General features: G+C 32.9%; 1 protein-coding gene across 2 annotated transcripts in view; it reads left to right on the forward strand.

Moving 5' to 3' along the window:
* Positions 1-18781, forward strand: part of USP25 (ubiquitin specific peptidase 25) — a 134050-nt gene that overhangs the window by 92201 nt on the left and 23068 nt on the right. The window contains exons 17-20 of one of the 2 annotated variants that reach the window (XM_045540473.1): positions 107-307; positions 9423-9562; positions 14354-14467; positions 16532-16627. In XM_045540473.1, the coding sequence (XP_045396429.1) occupies positions 107-307; positions 9423-9562; positions 14354-14467; positions 16532-16627 (551 nt within the window). The remainder of the gene's footprint in view (positions 1-106; positions 308-9422; positions 9563-14353; positions 14468-16531; positions 16628-18781) is intronic. The other variant, XM_045540474.1, reaches the window with a different exon arrangement.

The following is an 18781-nucleotide window of genomic DNA, read 5'->3' on the forward strand; positions in this document are numbered from 1 at the left end:
AATAATAATTCATGGTTTAAATCCCACTGGAAATGCATTCTATTTTGAGCTTTGTACTTTTCCTTTAATTCTTAATTTTATACTAGTTTTGGAATATGTTTTGCAGAGGAGTTTAATAAAGAAACTGGACAGGCTCTTGTTGGAATAGAAACTTTACCACCGGATTTGAGAGATTTTGTTGAGGAAGACAACCAGCGATTTGAAAAAGAACTAGAAGAATGGGATGCCCAACTTGCCCAGAAAGCTTTGCAGGAAAAGCTTTTAGCATCTCAGAAATTGAGGGAGTCAGAGTCTTCTGTGACAACAGGTTTGTCCATTTTTATTGTTGTATTTTATTATCATTATCATATCTATTTTGTTATAAAAATAGGATATGCTCATTACGGGAAAATATAGCTATCTTAAAGTATGAAGAAGTGATTAGAAATCATCTGAAATTCCATCACTCAGAGAGTACTACAGGTAACAATTTAGTTTACCTCTTTGCCGGATACCAACCAGTGTATGCATATATACCTGTTTCAAAGATAAATGAGATAATTCTGTTGACTCTCCCTCTAACTACCCTGCATACTTTGAGTGGGCTTGACTTCTTGGCAGGAAGCAGGAAAAGCTGTGAAATCAACAAGCAGCCTAAACCAATTCACTGAAGCCACTAAGGGAATGAACTGTAGTAATTTCAAGTTTGAGCAAAATACTACTACTGGTATGTTCGTATATATTTTGAGTAATGGTTAAGTAGCACCATTACTATGCAATATTTTATTTGATATTTAAAAATTCTTAGGATTTAAAACAAAATAAGCCAAAACTAAGTATTTAATGTATTACAAGTAAAAATAGTTTATAGACCTGAAAAACACATAAATGTATAAAAATATAAATATTAAAAAATACCATTCTAAAGTAAACTATTAGCTGATAAATCCAACAGACTATTCAAAGTAAATACTACATAAAAATGAAGAAAATATATTCTAGCAAAATTGAAAATAGAAAAATAGAATGTCTTTTGATCTCTATTTTCTTTTAAAGATTAATTTTATCATCTCCGAGTTGCAAATATATTTTAGGGCAACATGTTTCCTGCTGTAGAAAAGAAAAAGCACTGACACTAGTTGGGGAAATGCGAAGGTATAAATTAGACCCAAATACTGATTTCAAACTCGTTTATCTGTTTTTTTAAATAACTTTAAGTGGATCCTTTTGAATAGCCTTTTTTTTTTTTTGGCAATGTCTGTAATTTTGTTTTTATTTTTTAAGGAAGCATTTCTGGTTTTCATTTGTTTAATTTTACTTTCTATAGACAAATTTCCTTGCAACTTTGCTTAGGTGGGTTTCAGCATTATCATTTGAACTTTAGAAGGAATTATTCTTTCAATAGAAGATTTTTTGTAGTACCTCAATATGGTATTGTGACTAATGCAGACTTGCTTTCATATAGATTGAATTGTTGTTATTGATTTTGATATGAAGAGGAAAATAATTTAGAATTTTCAAAAGGCCAAGAAAATGGTATTATACCAACACTTTGATACTTAAATGTCATGTAGTCTACCTGAATATCACCATTATAGTGGCTGGTGAGCTCTACCATTATGTAGGACTGCACTTTTTCCCTACACATCCAGGGCTACCATGTAGAACAGCTAAAGCTCTGGATCCACAACAATGTAGTTTATAGACAGCAAGAGGTTTCTGAGCTTAAATTGCAGTGTAGTAACTCTATTATATAGTTCTTTTCATTTTTGAGCCAGTTCCATCCCTCAGTGATTTTATCCTTTATTTTCTGTATATACCCTTTTCAAATCACTCCCTGGAACTTGCCCCAAGATGGAGCTACTGTGTTATTCTTCCCTTAATATTTTTGTACTCCATTCACATGTAACTATTCTTATCTTATTATTAGTGGGAAGAAGGGTCTGCATAATTTGTGTAAATGGTAGTGGTACCTAAACACTCACAGTTGAATCCTTAATTCATTGATTAGGCTCCAACTTTATTCTTGGCTCAGGTAGCTTCATTTTGTGATACCAAAATATTCTATATAGCCCCCTCCTCTTCATCTTGTCTATTTCTCATAAGGCTCTCCAATTCAGAGTGAACACATTTTATTTCTACTTAGTCAAACTAATACATATTCCCCACTGATATTCCTATTTGATAGGAACTAGCCTTGCCCCACCCACACTTTACATTTGTCATTTTATTTTCTCTCTCTATAAAAAGGCCATATCTATATACCCCACACTCTTTTTCTATGATCATTACTTCTCACCATACACTTTCCATGCTATTTTGTAATTTTAAAAAATACAATACTAGGTATTGGGCATATATTTTCATGTGCCTTTTTACCATGTAAAATAAACTTGAAAAGATGCAGATATGTTTCTGAGAGGAACCACAATAACTAAAAGATAAAGAGATGGAAATAGTCAATTCACATATAACTATGATGATAATTATCTTCCAGACTAGATTTTTAGAAAACACTGGCAATACTACCTCAGTACGAAACATTGTGTCCTCTATAGAATTGATGAAAATACACACTTTGTTTAAGTTAGTAGAAATAGAATGTGCCAAGTCTATAAATTTGGAGAGTGAGATTGTTCTTTAAAAGATTGCTTTCTATTACTATATTATCTTTGATATTATATTAAGAAAATTATGCTCTTTTGCAGGGGAGTTTCACATATCACAATTGAATGAGGCTAATGTTTCATTACAATCATTCGTCCCCTGTCATTAGCAGAGAAATTTTACTGTTCATGCCACCATCTTCCCATTCTCTTCATAGTTTTCAAAGTAAATAATTTGTTTAACTTGGTATGATACTTCCAGGATCTCAAAGTGAACCTATGTTTAAGTCTCTAAGGTGTGCAGTTGGATTATGAGTGACTAGTGGAAGTAATACAAAAAAATCTTGTTCATAAAATCCAGCAGAGTGATTTTCCTTCCCTCTCTGTAAAATCTTCTCAATAAAGCAGTAACATAATAACCATTAAAATCCAATTTCTACTACGTGATATTCCAAATAAGGAAATTGATTGATATAGTATTAATCAAATTAGTATTTGTTTCTCTTCTGCTAATATGTGATACAGTAATGCGTGTGTATCAATTCTGTAGCACCATTCTTTGCATACTAACAATGAAGTAAGCAATAAATAATGAGAACATATTATTTCTCATTTCATACCATGTCCCTAAACCTACTTATTGTAAAGGAAAACTTAGCTGGATACTTCTGTTTAGATTTCTAGCTAACACTTCTTCACTATAAATATATACATCAGAATAACCAGGAAGATTTTTCTGAGTATAAACGGCACACCCACCTGAGACATACTGAAATCAAAATCTCTGGAGAAAGGATCCAAATATGTATTTTTAAAAAGATCTTCAGATAATTCTGAGATGTACCTCTGGTTAAGCAGCATGACTTTCAGCTGATTTATAAAGCAGAGAAATCATTCTGAAGGAGAGAAGAATATTGAGTTTTTATTTTACTTGTATTACTTGTGTCTTAACCGAACAAATACTGGAGGTTCTTACAACAGACATAGGACACCCAGATTTTTTAAAAAGCTGGAACAAGAAAATAAGGGTAGGAAAAAAAATAAGGTAGAAGTGATTAAAATTGGTATGAAATATATTCCAAATTGTGTGGAGGTGGCAGGCTGAGTTGGCTCTGGGACTTTTTACAAACACTGTCTACAAGTTAAAAATAAGCTGATGTTCTAGGAAAGTACAATGGGTTCCTGAGAGTAAGACCTGGTAGGATGAACAATATTCTCACTATTCTGAGGTTCCTTGAAAGCAGGGACTAGGTGATAGTCTTATTTATACCTCCTGCATCTAGTATAATAAATGACATGGTAGATGTCCCTTGAATGTTTTCTAAATTGAATTTATTCCCTACGGAGTTTCCAATAATGAGTTTACTAGGGATGATCCTCAGTGTAGGGGCTACAAGACTTTACGGTGTAACCTAAACAATTATAGAGTAGGAAGGCAAGCTAAAAATGTGTGATGAGGGTATAGCTTTCTGTTCTTGATAAATTTTAGGTTTAACTCTGGTACCTAAACCTCTGTTTCCCATATCTTTCAGATTCTGTTTGGAGTGGGGCCCAGGAATCTGAAGTCTTAAAAGTTCCACCAGTGCCTTTGTGTAGCTAGCTTAGCATGGTTCTTTATAGGCTCTTTTAGGCAATCATTGATTTTAAATACATTTCTAGAATAGAATGGACTGTGTGTCTCTCAAGCAATCCTCTTTAAATGTTTTTCAATGTGAGTGTAGTAAGTATGACTCATTAGTAAGTCAAGATAATAAATACTTCTGAAAGATATCTGAAATGTTGGTCTTGTTTTTATAGTTGATTAAAAGCAGATTCTTACGCTGTAAAAGAAAGCCAGTTCTGTTCTTAAAATATTGAATACCATAGCTGGGAAGTACACATAAGTAAAGCAATGCAAACTCCCCTGAGTCCCTTACTTCAATTTGAAGGTGAACCAAAGGAGCAGGCTCAGAGTACCCTCAGAATTGGTTGGGTCTTCTATAATAGCCAGAAGGTAAATGAAGTCCCTACATTATGCAACATAGAACATGGCTTGGAAATCTCTCATGTGGAGGCTAGTCATTTGAAAATCTCAGTGGAACACTCATAGAACAAATAAATGACCCCAGAGATACTCTAGGTACAGGAATATTATATACCTGTATAAGAAAACTGGTTGTTCATGGTGAAACGAGCACACTTAGGAGCTTGTAGCTATAGGTAGGTAACCAAGGTAGACTTCCAGGAATTAAGCAAGTGGTACAAAAGTAATCACTGTCTTCCAAGTTGTAGCTTGAACAATACGTTAAACTAAGGGGCCAATTAGGACATAAAGTAGATGCAGAAATCAGCATGGTCTTTATTTATTATAAAGTTTCTACCATTTATACAGGCCACCAGTGACAAGATTTTTTACATGGTTAGAAGTTAAATAAAAATCATCTTGTGTATTTATATGGTAAAAGCCAAACTTTTTGTCCTGCTGTTCTTCTTGAGAAGAAATAGAAATCACTTAAATGTATGGTAGGGTATTAGTTCTATGAGCCCTACATAAAGAACAACACAGTATAATGAGTAAAAATTATATTGACATGAAAAATATATGTTATTTAAGTTAAAAACAATAAATATATAATAGTTTTTTTGTTTAAAAATATTGATAGGTATGTGAAGTCTGGAAATATATAATACCAGAAAGTATCAATAGTGCTTATCTCTGATAGCAAAAAGAGCTTTTAATTTTCCTCATTTTGCCCATTTGTTTGTTCTAGTAAACATGTTTTTCCTCTTTTGGTTTGAGAAAATAAGGACAAAAATCTCTTTTCTTTTTTATGAAGACCTGCTATTATAATCTGATTCCCTTATAATTCTTCCAAGACTACTTCCCTATGAGTAGCCTATGTTTCATATAAACCAGATTACTCCACATTTTTCTTGCTTGTAGGAAATTTTCCTGTCGTCATGGCATTGCTCATGAAGTATCCTTCATCTTAAAAATGTTCTTTTACCATCAACATTCATGAATTGTCCATTTAAGATTTTTCTCATATTTGAAAGTCTTTTTGAATTCCCTTCAGTGTACTTCTGTAGCAGCTATTATCTTTTCTCCTCAATCCCAATCTATTCTTGTTACCAAATTTATCATAATCCTCTTTATTATACTTATATTTTGGTTTACTTGCCAGTGTAGCAGCTCATTCCTAGTAGGAATTTTATTAATCTTTTATCTGTCCTTACATTACCTTTGTATATGCTGTTCCTTCTACCTGTAATTTCCTTTCTCATCTTCAAGATAATCCTCTCTACAAATTCTTCAATACTCAGTTCAGTTGGTATCTTTTGTAGAAGGTCTTTCTTAACATGCAGCATTATCTCAAGTGTGTATATTGGGTCCATAGCGCTTTTATAGAACCTTGTGCCTGTCTGTTATTAGATTTAGCACACTATGTTGTAATAGAGTATATGTTTATATAATTTTACTGAGAGTCCCTTAAAATGAGTGAAGTCTGTAATTTTTTTTTTTTGTTTTCACATTTTTAATACTTAATACAGTACTGAAAATGGCACAGGCTCAAAACATTTTGGGAATGTAGTTTTTGTTTCCAGTCTCCCAGGGTGTCAAATGCTTGTAGTTTCATTTACCATGACTACAACACCACTCAAATAAGTTTCCTAGGAGGTATATATACAGGGAAGACTCTAGAGAAAATAGTTCTGTATGACATTTACGCAAAATCATTCAGTGTTTTTGATAAGGTTTTTGGATTCAAAACCCTATGTAGAAGGAAACCTTGGCCTTGCCTACCTAAGGTGGATTTGACTTGTGTTGATATAAAGTTACTCTTGCTCCTAAGGACTTACTTTACATACACTCCAGGTTTCAATGGGTTAGACCAATATCAGACTAAAATTGCGTTAAGCTCACATCCTAATGTCAACCCTTGACATTATCTACTATGGTGAGGAGAAACAAAGAGTAGCAAACACAAGGAAAAATTTTATCAGCAAGAACTAACTTTCTTCTGTTAAGCTTTAAAGCAGCTGGCTTAAGCTACCTATCATGAAATCTCATGAAGCAGAAGTGCTGCTATAAGATTTCTTTACCTTATCTATCATGCAAAGGCTCTGAAGGGATATCACAGGCCAAAATCAGGAAATATAAATATGAGGACATTTAACTTCTTTTAATTTGTGTCACTTTTCACATACATTGTAAGTATTCCTACCTCTGGTTTTCCTTATCATAGTAAATTTTACCTCCTTCATCTCCTAGTTACGCATTCCAAAAACTTAGAGTTGTCTTTATGTGCAGTCTTCAAATCTTTGTGTCCAAAGTACATCCTGAATCTAGCCAATTCTGCCTACTTTTGTTGCTGTCTCTATTATCCAAAAGCACAATCAGTTTTTTCCCGTATTATTCTAATACCTTCACTAACCTCTAGTTTTGCTTTCTTCTCTAATCCATTCTTCACAATATAGCCAGGATAATTTTTTAAAACTTGCCATGTTGCCATTTAAAAACTGTATTCACTTCCTGTTGCCCTCAAAACTTTTACATGACTCAAAGGCTATTAATGCTTTTGCCTCTACCTGTATCATCTCTTGCCATATCTCTACTATTATTCTGTAGTCCAGCCATACTTTTCTTTTTTTTTTTTTTTTTCCTTTTCTTTCTTTCTAGATTCTCATTCTGTTGCCCGGGGTGGAAACTGCAACATCCAGCCCCTGTGTTCAAGCAATTTTCCTGCCTCAGCCTCCCAAGTAGCTAGGACTACAGGCATGGGGCACCATGCCCAGCTGATTTTTAAATTTTTTGTTTTAGAAACAGGGTCTCACTATATTGCCCAGGCTAGTCTTAAACTCCTGACCTCAAGCAATCCTTCCTCCTTGGCTTCCCAAAGTGTTGAGATTATAGGTGTGAGTCATCATACCCAGCCCTTTGTTATAGTTGTTTTTTTGAATCTACCTCATGCTCACTACATGGACTCTTCATTCTTCCATCTGGCAAAAAAAACCCATTTATCTTTCAGCTTAAAGGTCACTTTATTTCATAATCTAAATTGCTTACACTATCCCCACCCCAATTTTATTCTTAGAATGTGTTATCGTAATATTGTCACAATTGATATGTGTGATTATTTGGTCAGTGACTTTCTCCATATTTGTAAGCTTCATGGAGCAGAGACTCTGGCTGCTTTGTCACACCTGGAGCCCCAGTGGCTAGCCTAGTGCCTGGCACATAGTTAGATGCTTTATTAAGATTTTTTGGATAAATGAATGATCATGCATGTATATTGAAATTATAGTATTTCTTTTGAAATAATATTTCACTTTGGAGGTTTTTTAAAATTAATAAAATGTGGGAGAGGATGGCAGTAATCCTGTTGTGTCCCAGCAGGTAGTTGAGCAAGGACTCACTTAACCAATCCTGCTAACATCGTGCAGCATTTTAGTGTACCTTTTTATTCTTCATATTCATTCATTAACTTAGTGATTAATTCATTTGCTCCATTAGATTATGTACCTATTATTTGCTAGGCATTGAGGAATTAGCTATACAGAAGGGAGATAGCATCCCTGCTCTTGAGATTCTTATAGACTAGCAGGGGATATGAGCTTTAAACAAATACAACAATAAAGTCATAATTGTGATAAGTGATATTTAAAAGGAAAATATAGGTTACTCTAGAGCAGTAGTTCTCAAGTGGAAATGATTTTGTCTCCCAGGGGACATTTGACTATATTGGAGACATTTCTGGTTGTCACACCTTGTGGGGAGCACTACTACTGGCATTCAGTGGGTAGATGTTGGGATTTATAGGACAGTGCTCCACACCAAAGAATTATCCGGACCAAAATCTCAGTGGTGCTGAGGGTGAGAAATCTTGCTCTAGGAATTGGGTAATCAGTAGTACTTCCATATGGAAATTGTATTTAAGTAAAATTGTGAGTAGAAGTTACTAATGGGGAGAGTAAGAGAGTGTATGAACATATAGGCAGAGGGAAGAATATGTGGAAAGATCTTAAAATATATCCTTTCTTCAATGTATTAGAAAAGCTGAAAAAGGGCTAGTGTGTGGCCCTTTTTGAAGAGAGGGCAAAGGACACAAAGTAATGTTGGAGAGATAGGCAGAGACCCACTCATATAAAGTCTTATAGATTGTGTAGAGATTTTAGGGTTGTCTGTGAAACACCCTGTGGACATTCATTGTATATTGTTGGATATATGAGTCTAGAGCTCTAAAAATAGGAATTGAAGACATAACTTTGACAGTTCCTCACATGGATGGTATTTGGAGTCATTTTATATTGATACCAGTTTGCCAAATTGTGGTTGCTTTTCTTCTGGCAACACTCAACTACCAGGGCAGATTCATAAAAGGTAGAAAGTTAGGTTCATCTAGGGTTAGGGTTCTGTTAGGAAGGTGTGAGATAGGATACCATGGCCAGAAAAAAATAGCTACTGTGCTGTTGGTGGAAAGTCAGCCCAGGATTGCTGTATGAGCCAAATTCTTAATTTGGCAAAATGCTGGCGATTTTCCAAAATGAGATTTTGGTATTTCTAATGGCAGAAAAATGTACTATGGATTCCTTACCATAAACTATAATGAGTGCTTTCTTTAATAATTATTTGAGTACACTTGATTCTGAGTTTTGTTTTTTTGTTTGTTTGTTTTGGGTTGTTTTTGGTAAATTTGGGGAGGGGGAGTGCTATATGTTGAAGGATACATTTTTCTTTAAATAGAAAACTAAAATTGGTTATTGTATAACTTCAGATTTAGAAGTAAATAAACGATTCACCTCAGCATAGACTCTGTGATTTATATTAGATATACAATTGATTCTTTTCTCATGAAGCACAAGCAGGAGAACCAGAATATCTAGAGCAGCCATCAAGAAGTGATTTCTCAAAGCACTTGAAAGAAGAAACTATTCGAGTAATTACCAAGGCATCACATGAGCATGAAGATAAAAGTCCTGAAACAGTTTTACAGTCGGTAAGAACTTTTCTTTTGGCTCTGTGAGCATAGCCGTGTTCACGACATTTCCTCCTGTGGAGAGCGACCTGTCTGGGAATCATGAGAGAAAGGACCTAGTGATGGCTCTGCCATGAATGTGATCAGTGACCTGGGCAAGTCACCTGACTCCGGGCTGTAATTTCCTCAGCTGTAATTGTAAAGATGACTTTCTCTTAAGTTTCTATTTTCCTGTTAGAGAATTATGGTGAATCATAATCATGGATTAAATTGACTATTTGATTTGGAACTTAAAGAGAAGTATAAAATTTAGCAATATTTCTCCTGTCCTTTACCCTACCTCCTATCTCTAATTTTATTACATTGGAATAATTGGAAATTTAAGATATAATTTTCATTGTTCCATGAAATGTGTTTAACAGTAAAACTGCTAGATATTCTAGGTTAGCAGGATAAATATGATGTTACAAAACAGTTTATGCATATTTCAAGAGTGTCCTGCGCAAATATTATCATTATTATCCTACCGTATTGTAGTTTTCAAGTATGTCTTTTGATAACAGTAAACTGAGCACATCAGTGTTATGTCATCAATGAATATGACATTCTGAAAGAAGCTATTTTGAGAATTTGATACTACAAAACCATTCTGTTTCTATAGTCATTTACCTTTATTTTATTAGTGAGCATAAGCAGCCCTAATGTGGGTTTTATGGTAGCTCCTGTTAATATTTGAATATTCCCTTCCTAGAGAACTAAAGAGGGTAGCACATAGACATAATATAATTTTATAACACTTAATTTTCTGCATAGTAAGTGAACTCCATCCTAGTAATAACCTGCCCATTGCAATGAGGCCTTTAATATAAGTCCTCAATAAACCAAAATATTCAGTAAATAGGGTCTTTTAATTTTATTTTGATTAAGTAGTAATCAGAAATTATTCATTTCCTTTTTGAAAAATTTTCAAAATATTAATATATCCTCTGACCATTAAAAATTATATTAATTTAAAATAGATTTTTTTGGGATGATTTCAAATTTTGCATATGCCTTAGAGGATCTAAATGATTTTAAGGTGACCATCTACTAACTGTGAAGGTGACCATCTACTAACTGTGAAGCTTTTCCTAGAAAATGCTTTGTTTAATAGATTTGGGATATCTACTTCTTGGAGAGTAGAAAGAGGAACAACTGGGGAAGGAGAAGGAGCAGAGGAGTAGGTACAAGGGAAAATATTTTTCCTAACATAAAAAATGAATTTCCCAGACCTTTGCTAGTTAGGAATTTTGTTAGAGGCTCCATTAATGCCAATAAGTGTCATCTTTTTAGCTGGTATTAGAAAACCAAAAGCATTACTTAGCTTAATGTTAGAATCATGATTGTTTTTAGTTTGGCTAGTCATATATAATTTAAATTTGCAGAAATCATTTAAACTTTGAGTGTTTAGTTTCTTAGTGTGGGTATCATATAAGCTAGCAACCAACTGCCTCATCTTTACTTGAGAAAGGAAGATGACAAGGAAAGAATATGATAGACAAATAGCACATATTTTTTTACATTTTGCTTGTCTTTTGGAGTAGTATCCAAAATTTGCCCCATTGTCTGTATAAATCCTGAAGCAAATCTAAGAATTTGTTAACTGTGGCTGTCAGAAGCAGCTTATGGTTCTTGGTCTCATGGTCAGTTGCTTATGATCATATTTCAAAATAATACTTCATATTTTGTTATCTTATTTAAATTTGGTATACATTAGAAGCTAAATTGCGCAGGTAAAAAGAGCCTTCAGACTTTGGAATCAGATATTTCTTGGTTTTTGGATATTAGTTTTACTTCTTAGTAAACCTCAATTTTCTTTTTCATAAAATGGAGATGATTGTGGGATTATGAAGGGCATTTTTTTGAAAGTGCCTAACATGGCATGAAGTAGGTACTGAGTAACTTCTGTTACTTTAACCCTAGCCATTTCACAAATACATAGTATGTTCAATTTTAACCTTAGCATAAGAAGAATTCCCTGGAAAGCTTAGAACCACAGAAATCACAGACAATATCCAAATGTTTAGGCAGCTTGCATTTTTTAAAAAAGTGTATTTAGTTTTAAGTGGGATACTTTAAGATATTTAAATTAAAAGTAAAGAAAAGTAAACTCAGGAACATGTAGTCCCACTCACTACTCAAAGTTTTAATTCAATTACTTTTAATATGTTATTTTCTTTTTTACTTGTATTTGGATTTGGGATTTACTTTTGCGTTGAGTTGCATATAAAATTTTGTATCTTGCCTTTTCTTCTTTTAATGACTTGGCCTTGTAACATTTCCCCATGTTCTAAACTTAGTAAAAAATCATTTAATGACTGAGTACTATTCCTTTGAGTAATTAAATTATTGTTTACTTAACCCATTTGCTCATTGTACATATGTTTCTACTTTTATATTATTATAAATAGGCTACTAGAAATAAACTTTTTTCCATATTTCAGATTATTTACTTAGAATAAAATTACTAGGTTAAAAGATGTGGTCATATTAATGTGGCCAAAGGACTTATATAGCTTTCTAACCACTCTTCTTATGAGACCACTTTTTTTTTAAAATCATGTAGTTAATAGATTTCAGGAAACTAATAAAAATCTTTGTATTTTAATTATTTCAGCAACTTATTAACTGAGAAACTTATTTTTAACTCTTGTCAAGTTTAGCATTTCTTAATGTGTTGTTATAAGACCTGGAAATAACAGAAAAAGATAAATTTATTCTTTGCTTCACTGAGCCCTTAAATTCTTTATATGAAAAATTTTATGGTACCTTAGGATATCTAGATTTGATGATTGATACTACAGAATTATTGTATTCAGCTAAACATTTTCCCTTTTGCAACTTTTACATGTGTAATTAATCAGCATTATACTGTTGAAACTCTTCAACAATGACTAGAATGGCTTATGAAACATTTATTTTCTCTAAGTGCAATGTTTTCCCCCAGAGAGAATGTGTATTAAAGGGATCAGTATTCTAAGTAATACATTTCTTAATTACTAGTTGCCTTAAATTTATGTTTTTGCTCTTAAGATAGTATTGTTTTGAATTGTTTTGCTAGTGAGGAATTCATCACCACAAACTCCAGACAGATTTCTTAATTTACCTACTTATATTTCACTCTCATGAGTGGGGAAACCAAGCACAAGTCTTCTGTCATATGCTGTGAGGATTAAAAATCCTTAATTAAATGTCATGGACCAAGCACATCGCTATAGAATATGTGTGATAGTAATATTAAGTTAGAATTATTCAAATACAAGCAATTTAAAGTAGCATAATAAAATAGTGTAATGATATTGGTAATACCTGTCATTTATAGAACAACTACTATCTAACAGGTGTTGGGTTAGCTGCTTATTCTTTCTCAGGATCACGACAACCATGCAGGTTATTTATTTCCTTTTGAAAAGTTGAGCCTTTAGATAAAGTAAGAAAGCCTTTCTTTAAAATGTTATGGTTAAAAATGTTTCTTTTAAAAGGGGTAATACCAATCTTGGCCATTAGTTTTGTTTTGTTGTTTAATTAAACTCTTTCTGCATGTGTACTTCTGAAAAGTCAGAAAAAGTTTAATTTACCTATATTTCAAATGAAAATAAAACCCCTTTAATTGTTCTTATTAAAATTGGTTTATTTTAAAACTAAAGTTTAGCTTTGCTTAGGAAAACTTTTTATGGTCCAAATTAAAATCACTTAAAGTGCTTTCAAGCACCTTCAGTATTTTTGACATTTGTTTATAGGTAAATAGTGGATATACTAATAATAAATCTGTTCAGTAAAATAAGACCATGTAAAATCTGAACAGTATTTTTAATGAATCATACTAGTGTCTTCGAATGGACTTTTCTGGTTTTCACGTTGGCTTCTGCTAAAAATGGACATCACTTTCCAACAGGTTTTTTCTTATTTTCAACAAGAATTTGTGGGATAATTAAGATGTAAATATACCATGCTACAGTCTCATAGGCAGTACAGAGTGAGTTAAACATGATAGGATATGGATATTAACTAGATACACAACTGATTACCAGAAAGGATAGAAAGGTAAAATCATAAGAAAAAACCCCTACAGACTCTACTGGGTTTAGAAGCGGTCATATCATATGTCAGTAGATATATCAATAAAGGTTTTCTGGAGTTTTGGGAATTTTTTTTTTAATTAAAACCTCCAGTTATACAGACAGGAGTAGAAAATACAACTTCAGTATTTATTATTTTAAGAACTTGGATTTCAAAATGCTTTGTTGAGGGGGAGGTGGACAGAAAACCTTGTTTCCATAAAGGGAAAAGCTATAGATTTTGTTTTACTACTTGATGAATGTATTTGCTTCTAATGTTCAGTTTTAGGTGACTAAGCAAATACAGGGTTTTAAAAAATTTTTTAATTAGTATGGGTACATAATATTATAGTTGTATGTATTTATAGGGTACATGTGATGTTTTGATACAGGCATACTGTGTGAATTAAATCAGGGTAATTGGGGTATCTAATACCTCAGGCATTTATCCTGTCTTTGTATTAGGAACATTCTTGTTCCACTCTTTCAGTTATTTTAAAGTATACCCTAATTTATTGTTGATTATAGTCACTTGTGCTATCAAATATTGTTCAATCTATCTAACTATATTTTTGCACCCATTGACCATTAAAGCAGGGATGGTTAATGGGTGCAAATGCAAATGTTTTTAAAAGACTTAAGAATCTATGCACTCAAACTTGGTGTTTCCATTGTTCTCTTTTCTAATGTTCATACTAATGATTTTCTTCTGCAGAAACCTGAAAATACCACAACTCAACCACCTTCTAACCAGCGAGTTGTAGAGGTGGCGATTCCTCATGTAGGGAAATTTATGATTGAATCAAAGGAGGGGGGGTATGATGACGAGGTACTTTTATTGCAGCACTGTGCACCATTGCTACTTAATTTTTGCTGTTTAATACACGTACTTTGGGCATGCCTGCACCCTCACACTTATGTCTACTGCTGTATAACATATAGCTTTGCCACCCATCGTCTGAAATTACTGATTACTAACAGAACTTTGAATTTAAGTGAAAATTTAAGTAGAAAGCTTATGGAATTTGTCAAAAGAATACTGGAGTTAATTTTTTTAATGAAGAAATAGACTCAGTTTATTCTCAGGTCGATAGATTAAAATAAGATTTAATTAGTAGTAAAAAAATTTGCATTTAAAAGTAATTTTGTATTCCTTTCCTGTTTTACTTGAGTTATTTATTATATTTTGCCCACCATTACCTACCAAAAAATCCTACAGCATGACTGTAAGATGGATAATTGATATTTTTGCTATTACAGCCTCTCCACATGATGGTAAATTGAATGACTCATCAACATTACTGAGTGCCTACTGGTGTTTTACACACTGTGGCAACTCCGTCTCATTTCTTCTTAGCTCTTCACTGTTAATTCTCATCTACTTAGTTTTCTAACAGTGTGGAGGTATTTTTGTTTCTCATGATAGTGTTCTTTGGAATCCAGATAAAAATGATCTATTATTCTGGTCCATCATATTATTTTCTTCCCTTTTCCACTTTTCTCTTGATATTCTTACAATTGTTCTTTTTTTATATTTGAGAAAGGGCCAGTAAAACTGTTTCTGAAAAGTAACACAGAGAAGGCTATGCCTATTGTGTATGGGGTGATTTGGAAAAAAGCTTGTTGGATTCTATCATTTGTTAGTTTTTATAGGCATGGATGAGAATTGAATATATATTTTCTCCAAGTAACTTTTGAGACTAATTCCACAGTTATAATTACAAGAGTTAATTACCAATATCAGATATATATATATATGTATATCTCAGATAGATATATATATCAAATATAATTGCAAGAGTTATTTGCCAGTATCAGAAGTATCATACAGACATTATACACACTGCATGTGTAAGAAAGCATAGACCATAAAGAGAATAAGAATCAGATCTGTGAGATAGAAACTGGTCAGAGGGTTTTCTGAAGCAGATAATGTTAGATACATTGCAATTCTCAGTTTATCATCCAAAATAAATACTGTGAGTAATAGGTTTAGGGAATCACAGGTAATGGATATGCAATCTCTTGATTGCTGTAAGATAACTTCATAGTGTTTTGGATTATTTAATTTTGTAGATATTTTAAAATGCAAACACCTAAGAATAGTAAACTATTATGAAAACAAATACTTGGTAGCTCTACATTATTCTAGTAAACTATTTTGTTACCATCTTGGCTCTTAAAAATTATAGAAACTCATGTTATTAATGAAAATCTTAATTTGTTGATGAAGCACCTAAGTGCTCTAGAATGAGCCTTCTGACATTTAAAAAAGTTGAATGGTGATTAATCATTTAACACTATCCTTTGTGTAAGTGCTTATGCTCTTGGCAGAATTTTTTTTTTTAATTTATTGGAGTGACAGTTTAACAGTGCATGTGTATTGGAACTTTTAAAAATAAGTCATATGAATACAGGGCAGCTGCTTAGGGATGTGCAGGTTGTACAGTTGTGCGGGGGTGCCTCTCCAAGTGACAGAAGTGGGATTGAAATTGAGCTCATGCTGAGCTCCCCAAGTCTTGAGGAAGAGGTATGTTTTTGAATTGATAAAGGATCGTTGCTTTTTCTAAATAGTTCTCTCAGAGGGCAGCACAATTTTCTAATTTGTATGTCCAGAAGGAGGTGCCTTTTTAAAATTCACCAGTTCAGAGAGGATGCCTTTTTGCAATTTGCACAAAGGCACCATACGAACCAGCTGTGCCCTGTATGGATGAATTAGAAAGATGCTTAAGTGCATATTAGATCACATTTGCTATTAAAAAAATGCAACATTTGATTTATAAATAGTGAAAAAAAAAGGAGTTTCAGCTTGCATGTAAAGAAATTATTTTGGATTTTAAATTATTTTTTATGTTAACCGTTCAAAAACTCTTACTTTAAATCTCTGTGGCAGATCATGATGACACCGAACATGCAAGGTATTATCATGGCGATAGGTAAATCCAGGAGTGTATATGACAGGTGTGGTCCTGAAGCAGGGTTCTTTAAGGTACAATTAACATTTTCATTTCATTTTCTTCTTTTTTTTGAAGTTAAACTTCTTAAAATGCTTGATTTCGTTGAACTAAATTTGGTTTTCTTTGTAATTTCTCTTTTCCTATCTTAGCCATAGCCAACTAGTATTCTAGAGGTTTCTTTTATGCATGAATCTAAAATTGGTTCTTTTTCTTTTAATCCAGATAATTCAAGAAAAACAAAGCATTTTACCTGAATTATCATAATAGTGTGCCTGTACTTTGTTAGCAGAAATTTGAATTGTATTTTATTTTAAGGAAATAAGGTATTGATGAACAATAATAGGAACTGATAATTACTTCTGACTTAATTTTCTCCTCATTGTTCATACTCTTGGTCAATGTGACAATAGTTTTTTCTTTAATTTTTTTGTTGTTTGGTACTAAGTTGCTGTCTTCATTTAATTGTTTCTAAAATGATTTGTTCATTTATTATCTTCTTTCATTTCTGATTCACTTACGTTTTCCCCATAATCAGTTTTTGATATCATAGGTTAAGACATGTAAGACCATCAACCTGATGCATTATTCCATGACCGTATCTTTTTCCCTCTAATACCAGAGCTTTCTAGTGTTTTGATTACAGTGTTATTTTCTTTTACATATCGGAAAGGTGAAAACACCCTGTATGTTTTGTCATTTTATTTAGAGTAACGAAAAATCTTCCAAGTTTTTTCTCTCCTCTCCTTTTTAGTGTTTTTTATTTATTTTTTTATGAGGAGAGGGAAGGGCCCTTTTTTAGTGTTTCTTGAGAAGCAGACTTGTTGAGGTATAATTTACTACGGTAAACTATGTGCTCCTTTATTTTTTGATGTTAAAGTCTAAAATTTTCCCTAATTTTTTGTGATTTGCCATCATCCAACTTGATCTTATTTAAAACGCTGTGATTTTTTTGGCTTTGTTTTTTATTATTTCTTTCAGTGTACAGTGTAAAACAAAGGCTTGTGGATAGGAGCATTTTTTAATTTATTAGGATTAGGGTGAGCAACTCTCCCAATATGCCCAGGACTGAACCGTTTCCTGGAATACAGGGATTACAGTGCTAACTGTGAAAGTTCCAGGCAAACTGTTCCCAGGAGGAGTTGATCACCCTAGTAAGATCCCATAAGAAAGGTTGAAAACACTACTTTAAAAAAAAAAGAAAAACAAAGTTTTTTTGTTGTTACCGTGTTTGCTTACTAATTTCTTAATTTTCACAGTTAAAAATTCATTCTTATGCCCAGGTAGTCTACATTTTCCTTTCTTAAAAATTCTAAATATATGCCTTCTAAAGCTTTCATCTATTTCTTATGGAGACGTTATAATTTACAATGCCACTGTCATTTTTGGTCAAATTGGGTATTATTCTGTTGCATTGTAAATCTCATTTTTCTTAAATTAATACCTGCTTATAATTTAAAGAATCAGCTAATTGTACATACTACAACAATTCAAAAATTACGAACTTCCGGTGGTAACAACTTTTAATTATTTTGTCTAATCCTTTTGACATTAATTCCATATCTTTAAATGGAATGCTTATGTTTCTGTGATTCTCAATTTATACATTGCCTGTTGAATTCCATTCTATAGAATATGAAGGATGAGCCTTCTTTCTCCTCCTGGTTTACATATATACGCTGATAGACACAGCTCCCATCCCCATCTACACACACACACACACACACACACACACACACACACACACACACGTAAAATCTTGTGATTTTTTTATTAAATCAGAATTTTGCATTTGTGGTGTTGTTACTATGTATGCTACATAGGATTAAGCTAAGTTATAAACATTATTTTCCGTCTTTGCCTCAGCTTTCCTTTTCTTAGAGTTGTTTTTGTTTTTTGGTTTTCTTACTTTTTGTGTGGATCACTGATTCAATTCTAAACTCTCCACCAGTTGCTTAAATTTCCTCTTATTCTGCCTTTACTCATTTTGTCTTCTTGGGGACTTCTATTCATGACCTGCTCCAATCTGGGTTGGTTTTCCATTACTCCTGATGCATAATTGGTAACCGAGGTCTCCTTTCACCATCATTTTGGGGATTCCCTTTGCATCTTTTTCTTTGTGTATCTTCTATATCTCACTTATGTCTCTTTTTTTTGGTTTGCCGTCTGATTTTGGTGGTGCAGTAAGA

This window comes from Lemur catta, chromosome 1 (assembly GCF_020740605.2).
Source record: "Lemur catta isolate mLemCat1 chromosome 1, mLemCat1.pri, whole genome shotgun sequence".
NCBI classification, from domain to species: domain Eukaryota; kingdom Metazoa; phylum Chordata; class Mammalia; order Primates; family Lemuridae; genus Lemur; species Lemur catta.